General features: G+C 39.7%; 1 protein-coding gene across 1 annotated transcript in view; it reads right to left on the bottom strand.

Annotated features, from left to right (window-relative positions):
• Positions 1-6,253: 6,253 nt before the first annotated feature.
• Positions 6,254-20,105, bottom strand: part of LOC116913284 (60 kDa heat shock protein, mitochondrial-like) — a 36,333-nt gene continuing 22,481 nt past the window's right edge. The window contains 1 exon segment of the mRNA XM_032917412.1: positions 6,254-7,131. Within this exon segment, the coding sequence (XP_032773303.1) occupies positions 6,254-7,131 (878 nt within the window).

The raw sequence follows: 20,105 nt of genomic DNA, 5'->3' as shown, positions 1-20,105 counted from the left end.
AGAATGGAAATCCACCCATTCTATTTTCCCTGTACAAAGTTTAAGTCCAAGTGGATCAAGGAGCTCTACATAAAACCAGATACACTCAAACTTATAGAAGAAAAAGCGATGAAGAGCCTCAAAGACATGGGCACTGGGGAAAATTTCCTGAACAGAACACAAATGGTTTACGGTTAAGAATCGACAAATGGGATCTCATAAAAGTTCAAAGCTTCTGTAAGGAAATGAAACTGTTATTAGAACAAAATGGCAACCAACAGATTGGGAAAAGATCTTTACCAACCCTACATTTGATAGAGAGCGAATATCCAGTATATATAAAGAACTCAAGAAGTTAGACTCCAGAGAAACAAATAACCTTATTAAAAAATGGGCTACAGAACTAAACAAAGAATTCTCAACTGAGGAACACCAAATGTATGAGAAGCACCTAAAGAAATGTTCAACATCATTAATCATCAGGGAAATGAAATCAAAAGAATCCTGAGATTCTCCTGCACATCAGTCAGAATGGCTAGATAAAAACTCAGGTGATAACAGATGCTGGCAAGAATGCGGAGAAAGAGGAACACTCCTCCATTTTTGGTGGGATTACACGCTGGTACAACTACTCTGGAAATCAGTCTGGAGGTTCCTCAAAAAACTGGATATAGTACTACCTGAGGACCTAGCTATGCCATTCCTAGGCATATACCCAAAACATGCTCCAACATATAACAAAGACACATACTCCATTATATTCATAGCAGCCTTATTTATAATAGTCAGAAGCTGGAAAGAACACAGATGCCCTTCAACAGAGGAATGGATACAGAAAGTGTGGTACATTTACACAATGGAGTACTACTCAGCTATCAAAAACAATGACTTCACGAAATTCATAGGCAAGTGGATTAAACTAGAAAATATCATCCTGAGTGAGGTAACACAATCACACAAAACCACACATGGTGTGCACTTACTGATAGGTGGATATTAGCTCAAATGCTCAAATCACCCAAGATACAATACACAGACGACATAAAGCTCAAGAAGGATGATCAAAGTATGGATGCTTCAGTCCTTCTTAAAAGAGGGACCAAAAATATTCATAGGAGGGGATATGGAGACCAAATTTGGAGCAGAGACTGAAGAAGTGGCCATTCATATCCTGTCCCACCTGGGGATACAGCATATATACAGCCACCAAATCTAGATAATATCTACGAAGCCAAGAAGCACATGCTGACAGGATCCTGATATAGCTGTCTCCTGAGAGGCTCTGTCAGAGCATGACATATACAGAGGCAAATGCTAGCAGCAAATGATTGAACTGAGAACGGGATCCCTGTTGGAGAAATTAGAGAAAGGATTGAAGGAGCTGAAGGGGCTACTTTAAACCCCATTAGAACAACAATACCAATCAACCAGAGCTCCCAGCTACCAAACCACTACCCAAAGAGTACACATGGACAGACCCATGGCTCCAGCTGCATATGTAGCAGAGGATGGCCTTGTTGGGCACCAATGGGAAGAGAAGCCCTTGGTCCTGCCAAGACTGGACCTCCTGTGCAGGGGAATGTCGGGGGGTGGGAATAGGGGTGGTTGGGGAGGGGGAACACCCTTATAGAAGAAGTGAAGGGAGATGGGATAGAGGGCTTATGGTGGTGAAACCAGGAAAGAGTACAACATTCGAAATGTAAATAAAAAATATCCAGCTAAAAAATATTTACAATAAAAAAGAATAAAGCAGGAAAAAAGAAGTTCATATTCAGACTCTGAACATTCTGCAACTCAGATGTTGTAGAAATTGAGGACTTTGGATTACTGAGAACAGTTTCGATTCAACTTATTATCAGGAATTCATAAAAGATAGTGAAGTTTAGCATGGCTTTTTAAAATAGTCTAGTGGTTACAAACATTAAAATAAAACTATGGTCACTTATTTGAAAGAGTGACAATTTTGTAATTAGTTACTTTTTATTGATTGTTGGCATTCTGTCTAGGCTCTGCCCCACAGTTACTTGGCAACAGCCAGGTATACCTGACACTATAAAAGGGGTGGCTTTAGGAAGCACAAGGCCCTGTTGGTCCCAGCTCGAAAAAAGAACCAAAAAAAAAAAAAAAAAAAAAAAAAGGGGTGGCTTTCTTCCCTGCTGTCTTGTTCTTTCTTGCTCTTATTCTTGGCTTCCCCTTCTCTCCCCCATTCCTTCCCCTTTCTCTCCAAGTGCTCATGGTTGGTCTCACTTCTTCTCTATTCATCTCTCTCTCTCTCTCTCTCTCTCTCTGCCTTTTCTGCCCCTACTACTCTCTTAACTCCCCTTCCCATGCCCTGAGTAAAACTCTATTCTATACTATACCACGGTTGGTCCCTTAGGAGGAAGGGGATGCCTCAGCATGGGCCCTCAGAGGCATCCCCTTCCCCACACCTCACCACACCTCCATAGAACATATTCCCCTCCTTTATCCTTTTACAAACATATCAACGATAAATTCTTTTTTCTTCTTTTACACACCAAGAAGAACAATGCTAATTTTTTTTTGAGGATTCACTTTTAGACATGAAAGACACTTGGGTATCAATATGATCAATGACATCTTCTTGAAATTAAAAAAAATTAAAGATTTATTTTTATCTTTTAGTATGTGCATGCATGTTTCTCTGTGTAGCAATGTGCACAAGTAAGTACAGGAGCCTGCGATGGCCAGAAGAGGACATCAGAACCTTTGGAGCTACAGTTACGTGAGATTGCCTGACGTGGATTTGGGGCATTAAACTTGGATCCTCTGGAAGAATAGTATGTGGTTTCCACCGTTAAGATATTTCTCCAACCCGTTGGAATTAAAGTTAATTTTATATATACAACAAACTCAAAGGAAACATAGGTCATACTGATTTGCTGCAAAGACAAGAGCTGACTATGAAAATTCTTTATGTGGCAAATGTTTAAGGTTTAATGGGAGACACTATAGCCACCATCATTTCTCTTGTGTGACAATGCTTCACACTACTGTGTATGATGGACAAGCCACCAGTGAGCCATTTATCTGATGAAAGGGACAATGAAAATGCTGCTAGTCACAGGGCTTGGGCTGGCCTTGTCCCCAGACTGTCCTCTATTTCTGCTCGAAGGTTTCTTGTGGCTTGCACTACTCTGAACCACGCTTTATAATTTTATGATAGAGCACAACACATTGATGACTATGGTCATGAGAAATAGAAACACCCCATCTGTGTTATATGGCATTTTTATTTAACATTATATCATCCACACGATTCTGTACCAGCCCTGCCAACTGCAAAGAACAGCCCTTCAACAGCTTTTCTTCTTTCTGCTTTTACTCAACAATGTATGGGAAAGCTCTCCCCTTTACTTTCTTTGGTTCACCAAAGTTTAAGCAGAAACACTTTACTGACTTTACTTTGTGTCTTCAAACCACAGACTTTGACGTCCTACCGTGCTTCTGCTTTAAAATCAGAATTACAAAATGTGCAATTCTTGTTTCACTCTGCTGTGATTCCAAGTGTTGACTATTCGCAGGACTCAGAAGGCTTTCCCTACTGTGGGCTACCTGTGTAAACTTTGTAAACCCTTAAAGTAGGAAAGCCGCCAGCTTCTCCTTCACCCTCCTTCCACCTGAGGAGCTCCAGCAACCAGGCCCCTCCCTCACACCTCCCTGTCATATCTGCATTTCTGGCTTCTGTAACTGTCACAAAGGTCATCTCCAGCTTCTGAATAAGACCCTTCTCAGATTATGCTAATTTTTAGGTGAAAGGTCTGAAGAGGAAAACGCACCAATCTCTGACCTTCTTGAAGCTCAGGACTTGAAATCCCACCAATCCTCTCCACCGAAGAAGCCCCTCTCCCGCCCTGAATTCTTATATATAAAGGCTGTGTCTGTTCAGTTCCACACTGTCCACTCCCAGGAGCAGAGGATTTGTCTATAAACTGGCCCCTCCCAATAATTTTCTTAGGAGTTTTGCTGCCTGGTGTGATGCCAAGGGCCATGCAGGAGGAATGACAAATAGCTTTAGAACTCATAAACTGTGGCCCACCCATTAGCACAGTCACTACTGGTAAGTCTTGGTTGAGGCACAACCTAGAGTACTGTGTCCTGAGGACTTCGTGCTGTAACGGAGTTTTCAATTTTCTCTTCCCAGTTCCCACTTAATCTAGAATTGTGTGAAATCTCTAAGGGGGCCTCCAGCCCTTCATTTGGCTGCATCTCCGGCACTCACAATAATAATGCTCGACCTCTTTCAGGCGTTGCTGATGGGGCGTATCTAGGATTCAGTCACCACCCTAGGAAAGAACTTACACAGAGATGTAGATGGTCAGCAATGATCACCACCCTTAGAAAACATCTGGAAAAATAAACTTTTTAGAGAAGCTAGGTTAAGATACTTTTACTACTGGCTCTGATATCTTAGGAAACAACTTGAAGTTCAGAAAACTTGCTTATTAGTTAAGCAAGGGGTGTTTTATGGTTAGGGACAAAGAGCAATGGGAGCACTGGCTGACTTGACTCTCACTGAGGCTGGATGATTGATTTCTTATACCAATTTTTGCCCTCAGATTTCTGACATGATTTCATAAGAATTGCTGGTGAGTGGTTATGCATTCTGAGGATTTAAGGCAGATATGACTGATTTTTATATAAAAGCTTAGACTTGTGATTTTAAGAGTCTTATAAGATTATCTTTAAAGATAAGTGATAAAATAATCCTTTCTTCAGAACTGCAAATTACTGCCCACCAGTAAGAGAAATTGGCTGAGAAAACTACCTTGCTTGTTCTTTGTTAATCTCTAACGAATTGCTTAACTGTGAATGTACATGGGTTCTTGGAAATAATTTGTTTTCTTTATCTGTAATTACATAATGTTACTTTTTTAAAGTTATTGGTATACATTAAAGGTAAAGGTATATTGTTTTTTCATGGTCATTCACTAGAATGACTGAGTCGTTCACTAGTGAGAGACCAAAGTTCAGACTCCACCTTAGAAAACCTTGCCTAAGTTTAAATTCAAGTAAACTAACAGGCTGGTACCTAGCTCCAGTTTCCAGGTTATCCCCCCAAAAAACCTGAGCATAGCTCCCCAATTTCCAGGCTACCCCCAACAAGGCCTGCTTCTCCATCTAATGAAATGATCATTTTTTTTTCTTTTAGTTTGTTTATATAGTGGATTATGTTGATGGATTTCTATATATTGAACCATCCCTGGGATGAAGCCTACTTCATCATGATGGATGATCGTTTTGATGTTTTCTTGGATTCGGATTTCAAGAATTTTATTGAGTATTTTTGCATTGATATTCATAAGGGAAATTGGTCTGAAGTTCTCTTTCTTTGTTGGATCTTTGTTTGGTTTGTTATTATTATAACTGTGGCTTCATAGAATGAATTGGGTAGTGTTCTTTCTGTTTCTATTTTGTGGAGTATTTTGAAGAGCATTGGTATTAGGTCTTCTATTAAGGTTTGATAGGATTTTGCACTAAACCCATCTGGTCCTTGGTTTTTTTTTTTTTTTTTTTGGCTGGGAGACTTTTTAATGACTGCTTCTATTTCTTTAGGGGCTATGGAACTGTTTAGATAGTTTATTTGATCCTGATTTTACTTTGGCACCTGGAATCTGCTAGAAAATTGTCCATTTCATCCAGATTTTCTAATTTTGTTGAATATACGCTTTTGTAGTCGGATCTGATAATTTTTAAAAATTTTCTCAGTGTCTGTTGTTATGTCTCCCTTTTCTTTTTTTTAACTTTAAACAAAATTTTATTACTAAAGGTTGTCCCATAATTAGATACTTCTCTACTCTGTGCACAATCATCCTTACCCTCCACAGAGAGACTGCTTCTGAACTTCTCATGTGCTGACACAGCGCTACAGTCCTGATGCTAACACAACAATAGAGATGCCTCAGTGATTTAAGTTGAAAGCAGGACACTGGTACATGACTCTTGTACCCAGCATCAGGAATGTACAAATGTCTTTATTCAAAATTACAAAATAACTATCTTTAGGCATGGACAATGACAGCAGAAAGCCATTATATATTGTCAAAGGGAACAAGTGCTGATGGTTACAGTGATCAGCCCACCTTCTCTTCAGTCACTTTCTTTAGGTGATGTCTTTGATGTTATCGGGGAGGAACCTGCCTTGAGCTTCCTGCCACACTTCATTGAGAAGGGCAAAGCACTATTCTAGAAGTTAGAACACGCCACCTTCCATACCAACCATTTCACCCATTCCAGGCTCCTTCTCTATAGGAATTTATGTCACTACAGCTTCTAGTGTAGTTAGCAAGGGGGCCACCCCAGCAGCATTCAGGAAAGCAGCTCTTACAATCCTTTTGGGATTAATGATTCCCTTTTCTACCATGTTCACAAAATCTCCAAGTATGGTGTCATAACCACCTTCTGAGGAACTCTGCAGAATTTTCTCAACTATCAAAGACCCTTCAAGACCTGCACTCTTCACAATTATCATTGCAGGAATTTTAAGTGCTCTTTTAATAATTTCTCTACGTATCTTCTGATCTTTCAGGGTTTTTCCATCCTTCACTGTGATGACGCCCTTTCTTCCAACTCTTTTCATTGCATCAGAACTGATGTTGTCAAAGTCTTTGTCTCCATTTGCAGAAATCGTAACAACCCAAGCAATTTCTTCAGGGGTTGTCATGGGTTTAGATTATTTCTTAAGTTCAACAATTACAGCCTCAACAGCCAGCATCACACCTCTCTGGATTTCCCCTTTGCTGATCTTCTCAAAGCCCTCCTCGGCAACAGACTGTGCCGGAACAGTGGCAGTGGTGGTGCCATCTCCAGCCTGTTCGTCTGTGTTATTGGCAACATCCTGAACAAGTTTAGCTCTGATAGTTTTGTATTTATCTTTTACACCAATTGACTTTACAACAGTGACCCCATCTTTTGTTGCTTTGGGACTTTCCCAATTCTGTTCAATAATTACTGTTCTTCTCTTTGGCCCCATTGTAACAGCTACAGCATTGGCTAAAAGGGCTACACCTGGAGCATCTGCACCAGATTTTACAACTTTGGCAGAGGCCCAGGTGAGATGAGAAGCCAGTGCTTGAGACACTGGTCTCTGTTGTGGTTTGCCCTGAAGTTTTCTGTATGTTGATGCTAATTCCACTGCCCCAAGGACAGCTGCCTAGTCATGTACTCAGAACTCAGGTGACTTCACCAGAACCTTCCCCCCATTGAATTTGTAAAGTACTGGTGAGGGGCAGGTACAGGATAGAAGGAGTCCTGTCATTGGAGGAGAAGGAAAGATGGGCGGGAGGGAAGTTTGAAGGAAGAGGAGGCGACTGGAACAAAGAGGAAGAGACAGGAGGGGAGAGAGGGAGAAGCCGTGGCAGGACAATGGAGGTTGAAGTAAAGATTCCACTCTGTGTATTTACAGATTGTTATTAATGTTCCTAAGGGATGGATGGTACTGAGCTTTGTACGTTTAGGTGGGCAATTATATCTTATCAATTGAATCTAAGGTTATTGTTTTGTGTGTTCTTTTACATGACGGTTCGAGTGTAGGAAGAAGTATGTGCGGCTGTTCTGGGCCGCAGCGGAGTTGGGATGTGTTTCCGCCAAGAAATCTAGCAGATATCTTGGGGCACCGCAGTGCTGGACCTAGCGAGGTAAAAGACAACTATACTTTTTTATTTTTACATTTTTACAACAACAGGTCTCATTTGGTAAAGGACTGTGGGGGGTCAAAACATTTCTGTGGGGTGGTGGTAGGAGAGCAATAGTTGAGGCAGGCCATCTGCAGCGAGCGAGGCTATGTCTCCCTTTTTATTTCGGTTTTGTTATATTTGGACACTGTCTCTGTGCTCTCTGGTTAGTCTGGTTAAGGGTTAATCTATCTTGTTGATTTTCTCAAAGAACCAGCTCCTGGTTTTGTTGATTCTTTGTATAGTTCTTTTTGTTTCTACTTGGTTGATTTCAGCCCTGAGTTTGATTATTTCCTGCTGTCTACTCCTCTTGGGTGTATTTGCTTCTTTTTGTTCTAGAGCTTTCAGGTGTGCTGTCAATCTGCTGATGTATGCTCTCTCCAGTTTCTTTTAGGAGGCACTCAGCTATGAGTTTTCCTCTTAGCACTGCTTTCATTGTATCCCATAAGTTTGGGTATGTTGTGCCTTCATTTTCATTAAATTCTAAAAAGTCTTTAATTTCTCTTTATTTCTTCCTTGACCAACATATTATTGAGTAGAGCATTGTTCAGCTTCCATATATATATGGACTTTCTGTTGTTTTTGCTGTTATTGAAGACCAGCCTTAGTCCATTGTGACCTGATAGGATGAAAGGATTATTTCAGTCTTCTTGTATCTGTTGAGGCCTGTTTTGTGACTAATTATATGGTCAGTTTTGGAGACGGCACCATGAGGTACTGAGAAGAAAGTATATTCTTTTGTTTTTGGATGAAATGTTCAATAGATATCTGTTAAATCAATTTGGTTCATAACTTCTGTTAGTTTCACTGTGTTTTTGCTTAGTTTCTCTTTGCATGATCTGCCTATTGATGAGAGTGGGGTGTTGAAGTCTCCCACTATTATTGTGTGTGGTGCAGTGTATGCTTTGAGCTTTAGTAATATGGTGGTCTCACCTATGCTCTCAGGTGTGTCAGCATTCCTGGGAGACAAACTCTGTCTCGTTGGGATTTGGGTACGGAGAGCTGTGGCACGGGGTCAGCTCCAGGTACAGATGGAAACCAGAAGGACCCTGTCCCTTACTTGCCATTTTCTATAAAACCTTGTCCTGATGATTCCTTGGGGCTTTTCTCCACCAGACCTGTCTTGTGGGTCAGCAGTGAGATAAGCCCCAAGCATTAGCTTGTGAATAAAGGCCCTGGTGTGATTGCATCCAATTGACTCTTGATTGGTCTTTAGGGGTTCACGAATGCTTCTTGGTACTATTGAGGAAAAATGGAACAGAATTACATTGTAATTTTATACTGCTTGAAAGGTTTTGCTGGGACATACAAGCAATGGAAGAAAAAAATAAAGTGTAGTGTTGGAACACCGTACCTTCTACTCATTCACTATGTGTATATATTGTATGTATGTATGTATATATGTGTGTGTTTGTGTGTGTGTTTGTATGTATGTATGTATGTATGTATGTATGTATGTATATATGTGTAAATACTGTGTGGTGTGAGTATGTGTTAGAGCTTGCTCCATCCTCCAACTGTGTGCACATATGTATATATACATGTATACATGTACATGTGTGAAGTGCTTGGAGCTTGCTTGTTGGGGTTTTCCTCCAGTCATTCATTATGTGAATGTGTATGTATCTGTCTGTCTATCTGCATGTAAGAAAGTATGTACGTATGTATGTGTGTGTGTATGTATGTATGTATATGCATGAGATTATTGAAGTCTGTCTTTGCTTTATCCACTCAATGTGTATGTGTGTGTATAAATTTTCTCTTTTCTTTCTTGATGACTCCCAAGGAGTTAAAAAAGTTCAGAGTTTTTCACTGGCCACAGGGAGTACCAAACCCAGTAAATTAAGCTTTGTTCCCTCACAGAAAAGCCTCCTGAATATTCTTTCTAATCGCTGTCTGCTGGAGGCGGCAGCTCCTGTCACTGCTCTCAGCGGTGACCCCCACTGGGTACCTGCCTTGGTTGACCCTATGGTGTTAAAGCTGGTTTTTGGCAGTGTGACTTTCTCATTGGAAGAAGCCGAGAAGTAATGGAGAGAAGAAAAGAAGCAAAGAAGTGGTGCAGGGCGGAGGCTCCTGAGCTCCTGAGCTCAGCCGTGGACACCCATCCCTGGGAGCTGCAACTCCTCTGCTGAGGAGGCTTCCTCTCAAAGCTGTGTCTCTGGATGCTCTTCTGGGATTCTACCCCTCCCAGAGCTGTGTGCTTACTGCGTTTCCAAGTCCAGACACCTTCCCATCCAAGCAGGAAGGTCAACAGTAAAAATAATAATTTAATTGATTCATTCACTTATCGACTAATGTTTCGTAAACATCTATTGTATATCGTCATAGTAAGTATTCTACAGAGTTCCTATCTTCAACTACACTACAGTGAAGAAGAAACTGGATGGTAGTGTTGCGAAAGAGTACATTGTGTCATCTATCTGTGTAATGGTGGCTCTTCCCTCCATTTCAAATCTGATCTCCCTGTGCTTCTGGCCATCTTCTTTTTGTCTTTGGTCTTTACATATCACCTAAACCTAAGGATTAGTGATATTTCCTCTAGCCTCTACCCCAACAACTAATTCATAATCATCTCTTGAGTTCCAGTATAAAGGACACCTCCTCAGGGAGTCCCTGCTGACTTCCCATTTCTGGTTGTGAGCTAATGGTCCATTGAGCTTCATCCAGTTTGTTACCACTTCTTCAACATTTGCTTTGCCCATTTCATCCCATGTCCTCCATGACTGGAGTGTTGTCACTGTTTGCTGACCTATATCACTGTTCTATTTCAGAGTATGTGCGGCATCTGTGATATGTGTAGTACGTTGCAGAAATCCCTGTTTAGCATGTCCCTGTTTTAGGTATGGAGGGCTGTGAGAGCTTGTTTCCAGAGCTGTTTAGAGGGAGGCAGAAGCCATTTGGAACTCCGTGCAAACACATACCATTGATCTAACCTGCCTCTTTGGTGTGAAGAGGAAAACTGGACCAGTTCTATGGGCTTTACCTCTGGGAATCTGGGCCTGTCCTTTTCATTACTCTCAGGTCACCAAAGTCAGATGCAGTCAAATGGACAGATTTCTGTCTGTCTTTGACTCCTCCCTCTTTGCTCCTTCATGGTTTCCTGCTTACATGCTCTTTGAGCCCAGCCTCAGTTGGGACCACAGCAGATGTAACATCTCTCTGCTGCTCTGGTCTAACTTTCCTGAGACAGGAACTATTTTTCTTTTTCTTTGCATCTTCTGTAAGTAGCCCACTCACAGTTATTTCATTCTCTGCATTGCTCCTTCCATTAAGAGAAGCATAGGATGCTGCAAATTCTGAGAGTGAGGTCAGAAGTGGCTCCTGCATATGGCTCCTCTGTAACATTGTTGGTTAGCTGTGGTTATGGTCCCTCCTTATAAAATGAAGATGTTTTATTACCTAATATAATTTATGAAAATTAAAGGAAATATTGTTATAGATCAATGTCTGGCACACATAAATATCATACATAAAGTCCTAAGAAATATCATGGACTGTAGAGGTTCTGGAAGTACAGACTTTTTTCTTCTTCTTCTTTAGCTCTTGCCTATTGTTTTCAGGAAATTTATGTGCCCACTAGTGGTCGTCAGCACCCTCTCGAGGTTCTTGTTATCATTAGTACAAGAATTTAAGAAGATACTCAAATGGAATTCAGGCACGTTTTTGTTAGAATTTAATGGCACGAGTCTCTAATGTGGGGGATCCTGGAGTAGGGAAATATACATAAAATGTTCTGCAGAGGTGGTGCTGTGCGTGTTTATCTGGCTGTGTCCCCTTCAAGGCTGATGCCTGCATGGTCATAACACCAGACTTTCCGCAAACATGTCAGTCTTGTAGAGTCTACTTTAGTACAAATGTATTTTTAATATTCGTTATGATGCTCTGTCAGAATGATACCTACAGGATCAAAACATAGTTGTTTCTTTTAGTTAAAAATAATTTATTTCAAGAATTACTCTTAAAACTGCATCTTTTCCCTCAAAAATTTTTAAAGTTTTTGAGTTTTTCCTGAGTTCATTTCCTAATTATGAAACACAAAATATCTGAAAATATTAAAAACTTATAGTACTCTATACTCATCCAAGACTTTTTATATTACTAAGTAAGCCTCCTAAATTGATTTTTGGGATACTTTTTAATTTTTCTCAATGAGTTTAAAAAATGGCAGTTTTTAACTCAAGAAAATCTACTATAGAGAGCCTAATTTACATTCCAGGGCTCTAGTGTAAGTTAAAATGTCAGGTAAATAAATGAAATAACTTGACCACAGTAAGCCATGCAAAATATTTTTTCATTAACATTTTAAAAATTGCTAATAGTTTTGCACCATATCATATATAGGTCAATTATTCTGCTTGTAGTTTATGAATCTTTAAATAATTATATACTCACTAGGAAAGTGTACTCCTTTACAATTTTGCAACAAGTGGGATGATTTATCAGTTATCCAGAGTCACTACATCATTTCTGTGTTCCTGGAGCTGTGAAATATTTTTAACCAGGTCTAATGAGAAATATTGTCAGCTTCAGTGTTGAAATTGCTTGTGTTCAATTCTTAAGCTCCTGTGAAAAGCAACTCTAACTTGTGCCCTTGGCGTGGCAGTTCTCTATCTTATATCTCAGTGTAGTGAGTTTCTATCTTATTCCCTTGTTACGGCAGATCTCTGTCTTATGCCCTCAGCATGGCAAATCACACCTCAGGTGTTCAACCTGATGTGCACTGTGTTGTCAGCGAGTGTATGTTTAGAAAAGGAAACCTGACCTAGATATTTGCCTAAAGCAAAAGGAATGGAAAATGGACCTGCTTACGTAAAGCAATGATGCATGATTTTGAGTTATCTAATAGTTTGGGTTTTCTACACCCTTTCCTTACCCTTCCAACCTAGCTATTTAAGAATGCTTACTTAAAGTTCTTAATAGAACTTAACATTTACCTCCCACATTTTCTCAGTTCTCTTCATTAGAAACTAAAGGAGGCACATTTATCTTGTGTTTTAGAGTTGTATTGCTGTGAAGAGACATAATGACCATGGTAACTCTTATAAAGGAAAACATTTTAATTGGAGCTGGCTTACAGTTTCAGAGGTTTGGTCCATTACTGTCATGGAGGACAGCATGGCAGCATGCAGGCAGATATGTTGCTGGATAAGGGGCTGAGAGTCTACATCTTGATCCAAATGCAGAAGAAGGGAACTGAAAATATACACTGTGTACAGCTTGAGCATCGGAGTCCTCAAAACCCACCCCTCACAGTGACACACTTCCTCCAAGAAGGCCACACCTACTCCAACAGAGCCACATATCCTAATAGTGTCTTTCTCTATGGGCCAAGCATTAAAACACATGAGTCTGAGGGAGGGCATTCCTATCCAAATGACCACATCTTGGGTTCATCTTCAAGTGGAAGGGTTTTTTACTTCTTTTTTGTCATTAATTTATAGGAAGGAAATAGGACTGAAAAATAAAGACCAAATGAATATTGTTCTTTGTACTTTAATATACAAACATCGTTTATCTGTTCTTCATTCATTCTGTGTGTATTTGTGTGTGTGTGTGTGTGTGTGTGTATACGTGTGTGTATATGTATTATGTGTGGTATGTATGTGGCAGTGTATGTCTCCTCAAGTGTCTTTCTTCATCACTTTCTATTATTGCCTTGATACAAAGTCTTTCACTGAACCGGAAGCTTGCTGTTTTGGCTAAGCTGCCTGGCTAGCAAGCTCTTGAGATCTACATATCTCTGTTCCACAGTGCTGTGGCTATAGGCAGCTATATGTGGCATTTAACATGGGTGCGGCCATCGAACTTAGGTACATATGCTTGCACAATAATACTCTTATTCATCTTCTAAGCATTTATATGTTCCTATAAAACAAATTTCCAAGGAACAAAACAGTATTATCCATTGATGGCCTCTCAATGAGTCTCTGTCTTCTACGGGATTATGCATGTTTGCAATTTACTTTATTGTGAAGCTGTGTCTTGCATCCCAACATCTTAGGTCAGGTTCTCAAGTTAGATTCTGAGAAGAGGGTTCTATCCAAGTGATGTTTTACATTAAGATCCAAGGGAAATTAAAGACAAGGTAGAGCTGGGATGGAAAGAGGAAAAAACTAAAGAGGACTGACATCTCAGGAAAAAGCATGCTAGTGGCTTTGGCTTTATCCTTTGGTAGAATGCAGGGTGTGTAGGGCATCTCAGAGTCATCAAAGCCCAGAGCTAGGAAATTAGACAGGCCCAGGCCAACACCGATTCCTAAAGGGTCTGCATCTACCTAAGATAGCCATCCTCTCTGGAAACTACACAATGGCCTTTCTATTGGAAGCACCCTAAATCTGATGGCGAAGGTGCACAAAAACCCATCAGTAGACAGCTGATGAGATGTACGGCACCAGCATACTGATCTTGTCTGCTTTAGAATAGTACAACTTGGTGTTGATGTGTGACTCTGGACAAACTCTCTCACCAGTTCAAAAGTAGACAGTTTCCATTGGATTTCATTTGCTAATAAACCAGGCCTATATTTGAGGGTGGCTTTTTTCTCTGACACCCTACTCTGAGGCACATCTGTTTTGAGGCCAACAAATTTCTGCTATGTAGAATGACTTCATTCTTTTCTTTCCCTCAAGACACTGCAGGAATAGAAATATCTTCCATGGGATGGAGTCTCTCCAGGTCTGGTGGTTTTTATCATTCAACCCCCAGAAATAAGGGGCTGGCAGAGGCTGTGGCTTCAAAGAACCACAAGACAATTATATTCTAGTCTCATGAACATGAGTAATTTCTCCCTGAGGCTAGACTACTGGCCTCTAACTCCAGCTGCAGTTTCACAACCTGAGCTACAGGTTCATAGTGACATTTTACATTCTGTCCCATGGGTGAAGAAAGAGCAGAGTTCACATAAGTAAGTCAGAACTGGTTCAGAGAAGCTCCTTTCTGGTTGTTGTATCTGAGAGGAACTGAGGACTCATGTTTGAACCAACTTTTAAATATATAAACTACTACCTCCGCCCAAGTTGACACTTGTACTACTTTGAGATATAGTGTTTTTTCTCTCTGAATTATCAGAACAAAGGCATTGTGTGTCAGGATGTTATGGGATTCCTAACTGTAAAACAGCACAATTGTGGTGTTTCTCCTTCATGCCTTGGCACCAAAATTTGAGGATGTACCTGCTTTATAGGTCAGCATAAATATAAAACAGTCCAAAATGGGCTGGGCATACAGAGTTCTTATACAGGTTTAGGATGTACCACAATAACTACAGGCCTTTTATTGTCACAATATTGCCCAATTTTGGCATGTAAATAGAAAATTAGCAAGTGTTATGTTTGACTAATCCTACACTGGGGATTATAACAGCTGTCACTGTCCAAATTAATAGGCAGTGAGTTTACTCCTTAATGATTGTTCATCTAGAATGCATAGATGATCAACAGTCAGTCTTTAAACTAATTTTCTGCTCATGTTTTGTCTACTAGAAAATTTTAGAAAAATCGTATAATTTTTGAAAGTTTCATACATGTGTATTATGAATCATAGTAATTTTCAACCCCAATTCCACTTTATCATCCCTCTTTTCTCTCCCACTGACATCTTTCTCCTCCAGAGCAGATCCCCCTCAGACTTTTGATTTGACACATGACACATTTATTTAATCACGTTGCTTGCATGAGCATGAGTTAGAGTTTTATATTGGAGCATAGGCAGCTTATTAGCTGAAGAAAACTAGCCCCTTTCAGAAGCCATTAACTATTACTCTCAACTAAACGATGGCTGGACCCTCATAAACTCTTCTTCCACTGTGAAATACTGACAGGTCGTCCACAGGTACCCAGAGCTTCACCGAGTTGACGGGGATCACATCATGTCCAGAGGAGATTTTTTTAGTAGAACTTTTCTCCATCTCTTCCATTCTTTTCAGCCACTCATGTACAATGTTCATGAGTCTTCTAGTGGGTCATATAGATGGCTCATTTAATTACAGGTAATCTGCCCTTTGTTATTCTCAGCACTTCAACCAGACAAGAAATGAGTGTCTAGTTAATGTAAAGCTCCTCTGGGGAAGGCTGGGAGCAGCCAGCACTCATTTACACACACACACACACACACACACACACACACACACACACACACAGACAGAGAGAGAGAGAGAGAGAGAGAGAGAGATTGAGAAGGAAGTCTGACCACGTTCACTTTAAACAAAGTAATAACTACTAGAGAATTTTTAAATAGCATCTAAGTAGCATGTTTTAGCCAAAACTGAACACTGTCCTCCTTTGATGGATGTAGTGGCTATAATAGCTGGAGTTTAATATTTGTGATAGAAGCCTGACGCCCATGGCTGCTGTCTGCCATAGTATGTGGATTCTCACACTGCAGCACTCCTCTCCTCTCTTAAGAAACCGTCTCATACATTGGCAGTTGGCCATGTTAGATTATGTCTAGAAAGGAAGTCTATTTCTTTAGACAGCAGCCATCTCTAATTGAATCTTAGTTCAATTAATGTGATGGCCCTTTCAAGAAAAAATATACATGTAGCATGCAAAGCTTTACTTTTAGTAATTACAGTTCACTGGCCAATTTCTCAAACTAAAGTGATTCCTGACAGTCTATGTTGCATCCACAGGTCAAGAGAACACATATTTGCCAGAGACATCAGCCAAGTTTTGTAAAGTGCAGATGCTGCCAGAGGGGCCTTTTTAGCTTAAGAAAGCAGGCTGATGTGTGGGGAGAGAGGGGTGGGTGCTATATATGTCTGTATATGGAGGTCACATGATAACTCGTTGGACACAGTTCTTTTTTCTCTTTCCAGCATTTGGGTTCTGGGGATTTTACTCAGGTCATGAAGCGTGGTGACATGAACCTTTACACCCTGAACCATCTTGCTGACCTAGGATTTTAACTTTTCAAGATAAACATTGGGTTTATAATATCTTCTACTATTTCTGAAAATAAAATGATCTTTAGTTTACTGTTTTCTTGGTTAAAGCAAACTTCCCTGGTAGAACCTGTATTTCCTCATATGCTTCAAGGCAGTAAACAAAAGAGCTGCGGTAATGGAAGAGAACTGTTGCGTATCAAGATATCAGACCTCTGCAACTATTTCCTCTCCCACAAGCAATGGTTTTTCAGGAGTGCACTTATGGACAGTTCTCATGAGTATGACGAGACATACATTTTAAAGTTTTGGAACTGAGGGGAGGGAAGAGCATTTAAGAAGAGTCTAGATCCTGTGTGGCACCCACTGTGAAGCCACAGTGAAGACTGCAGTTCTATCCATGGAGGACGCTTGCCCCTGGGAAATGCTCTGGCCCCTTTTTGCCCTCCAGGACTGTGCTTTAGCTCTTCCTTTGAACAGCACAGAGCTCTTGGGCAGGGAAGTGTCACCTTTGAACTCAACATCTCCCATACATTTTGTGGAAGAACATCTTCCACATTCCATCCAAAGGCTTTTGAGGTGCTCGTGCATCAAAGCAGGGAAAGAGAGAGAGAGAGAGAGAGAGAGAGAGAGAGAGAGAGAGAGAGAGAGCTCTTAGGTGCCTGTCATCTTACATTTACATTTAATCTTTGTTCAGAGATTCCCAGCTCATAGATCTCTGAGGTGCTTCTTAAGTGACACCTTTATTTATTTACTTGTTTATTGGATTATTTATTCCCCACAATTTCCTGTGTTCTTTCTTGAAACCCAAATATGACCATCTACTAGAGCATAAATAGCCACCCGGGTTTTGAAGAAAAAAAAGTCTTCTTTTTATAAACCAAAAAATGGAGCTTAGAAGTTGCCTTGCCTAGCAAGTGGGAGGACTTAGGCTCCATTCTTAGTACAATGAAATAATACATACATACATACATACATACATACATACATACATACATACACCAACAAATACTAGTTTGGGTGAGTTTGGTTAGTATTCATACAAGTAAATGAAGTCATTTGGTAGGACAAACTAAGCTGATGTGTCAAATACTGTGAGAAGTGTTTTATAGGTGTTATCTAATTTTATATTCAGGAGGACACAAAGTTGATGCTTAAAAGATATAAACATCATTAAGAATTTGTCAGGATTAAATACCTAGTAAGTGGTAGAAACAGGCTTCAGAGCCAGGTCCAGCTTTCTTTGAAGGTGATGCTTTCGTGTGTAAAGGGATTTCTTGAGAATATTTTAGAACATATGGGCTCCAACAAAGCATATAGCTTATCAGACCAAGCCATGGGCTTTTGAAGACTTTGCTGCAAGACATGTGGTAACCATGTTATTCTGTTTATCTATTGATTTCAATAAGATGAATTTGTCTTTTTAAAAGTATGACATCGATCCTCCCCCACCCCCAACCTGGTAGGCTCTTTTTTTTTTTTTTAGATCCATTTTCTCCTGCCTTGTCTCCATTCAGCTTCTGAATGGTTCTTGTTTTCTCTGATTTGCCTGAAAAGTCCCCATTCTTTCTGCTGTTGTTCTCTGAACATTTTAACATTTATTTCCCTCTACACATTGCTTTCCTGAGCATGGCTTTCCTTGCTTGAAATACGTACTATTTACCCACTGTCACCTTTGGCACACATACAGAATTTTAGGCATTCTATTAATTAGTCTTTTAAAATAACTATCCTAGTGTGTCTAAAGATGTAAATAATAGACACAATTTTAAAACTATCAAAAATTTCTCCAACCCTCTTTTCTTTTGAAATAGAATCATGATAACAATATTTCCTTTTATTTTCAAGTCATAGAAACAAATATTATTAACACTAAGAAAGCACCAAGAAAGCCAATATATGGGAAGAATTTCCACTAACATTTCTCTGAATGATTTAGTTTTGCTATAGGTATTTTTCAAAATACTTACTTCTGAATTTAGAGAAGCTGGTATTTGAAAAAAGGCAACCTCCTATGAATTCTGGGATCAACTCTAACGAGTATTTTTGTTAAGTAAATCTAACTTCTACACCTCCATCTCTCTGTCTCTCTACCTGTCTTCCTCTGTCTCTGCCTCTCTTTCTCTCTTATACTCACATTCACACACCCACACACTCATATACACATACACATTCATACACCAACACATACTGTTGGTATGACAGGATGGAACATTACAAGACACCATGACAAGGATGCGAACACTGAGGTGGCAAATAGCTAAGCCTTCTAATGTACTCACTCCTGTATAAAATTGTTTCTATGAACACAATTGCATAAAATCATCCAAAGTGATGGCTAATTAGAATGGAATCAACTAAGAGTAGAACTCTACAGGGAACTGATACTAACAGTAGGAGTGCGCTCATACATGAATGGTCAGATAGTTTGAGAAAGAACAAAGTATGTTATCAGGAATCTAAAGAGCTAAGAGTTCTAATAGGCTAAGATAACAAGGTCAAATGCTTAAAAGACAATCAGCCAAAGAACAGGAAATTCAAGGTGATTTGTGAACTTTTCAAAAAGAATATTCCTTAAATAGCTGAGGTCAGAAATTAGATGTCAGTGAGTTGAAGAAGGAATAAAGAAATAAAATCAGCAGATGTAAAAGATCTTAAGGCTGTTGGCTCAGTGGATAAAGATGTTTGCTGGCAAGTAATCTGAATTCAGTGGCTACATAGCTGAAGGAAAGATTCAACTGAAATGAGTTATTCTCTGACCACCACATAGGGGTGGCACATAAACACACAGAATGAAGAAATAAATTTTAGTGTATCTTTTAAAATAAAGCTATTATTTATGTGGTAGAAGGAAAACAGAGTAAAGTCACATTCATGGGAAAATTGTTTTGCATTTTTCCTTAATTATGGAAAAAAGTTTCACATAAGAGCATGAGATGCCAAAAGAGATATGGGGCAGTTCTGAGTGAAATTAGCACTAACTCTCAAACTGGGTAGAAGGAGACATGTGGGTACAGGTGGACAGCTAACCATAGACCCATTGTCTCTATGCAGGGCACAAAGGCCGAGCGATCGTGAATGAATGCTGTACCCCACAAGGAGTGGACATTTAGCTAGTAACTTAATTTTTGCATTTTAGAATTATGTGAATATCACCAGAACTCATATTGAAAATGTACCCAACACTGTCTTTCATGTCCATTTTCACTGGGTTCCTATTTCACCCCTGACTCCAGGTAACCACAATTTTGTGCTTCATTCACCTGTTTCTGGGTAACACATAGGTGGTCTCTGAGTGTGCCTTCTGGCATTTAGCACAGTGTTTCTGAAGTTTTATTGTAAAATGTATTAGTACATTGTATTAGCAACTTCTTCAGATTTGTTGTTAAATTATATATTCTGTGGTCTAGACCTATCACATCAAATTTAGACTATTTCTGGTTTATAGCTACTATTTTCAAGTTTGGCGTATTCAGAACAATATCTCTATGGACTTTGAATACAGATGTTTCTGGGGTCATCTATTGAATTTTACCTGGGGATATCTGTGTTGA

The sequence above is a fragment of the Rattus rattus genome, chromosome 12, assembly GCF_011064425.1.
Source record: "Rattus rattus isolate New Zealand chromosome 12, Rrattus_CSIRO_v1, whole genome shotgun sequence".
Taxonomy (NCBI): Eukaryota; Metazoa; Chordata; class Mammalia; order Rodentia; family Muridae; genus Rattus; species Rattus rattus.
Note: the sequence above shows the minus strand (reverse complement) of the source record. Positions and strands in the feature narration are given on the sequence as shown.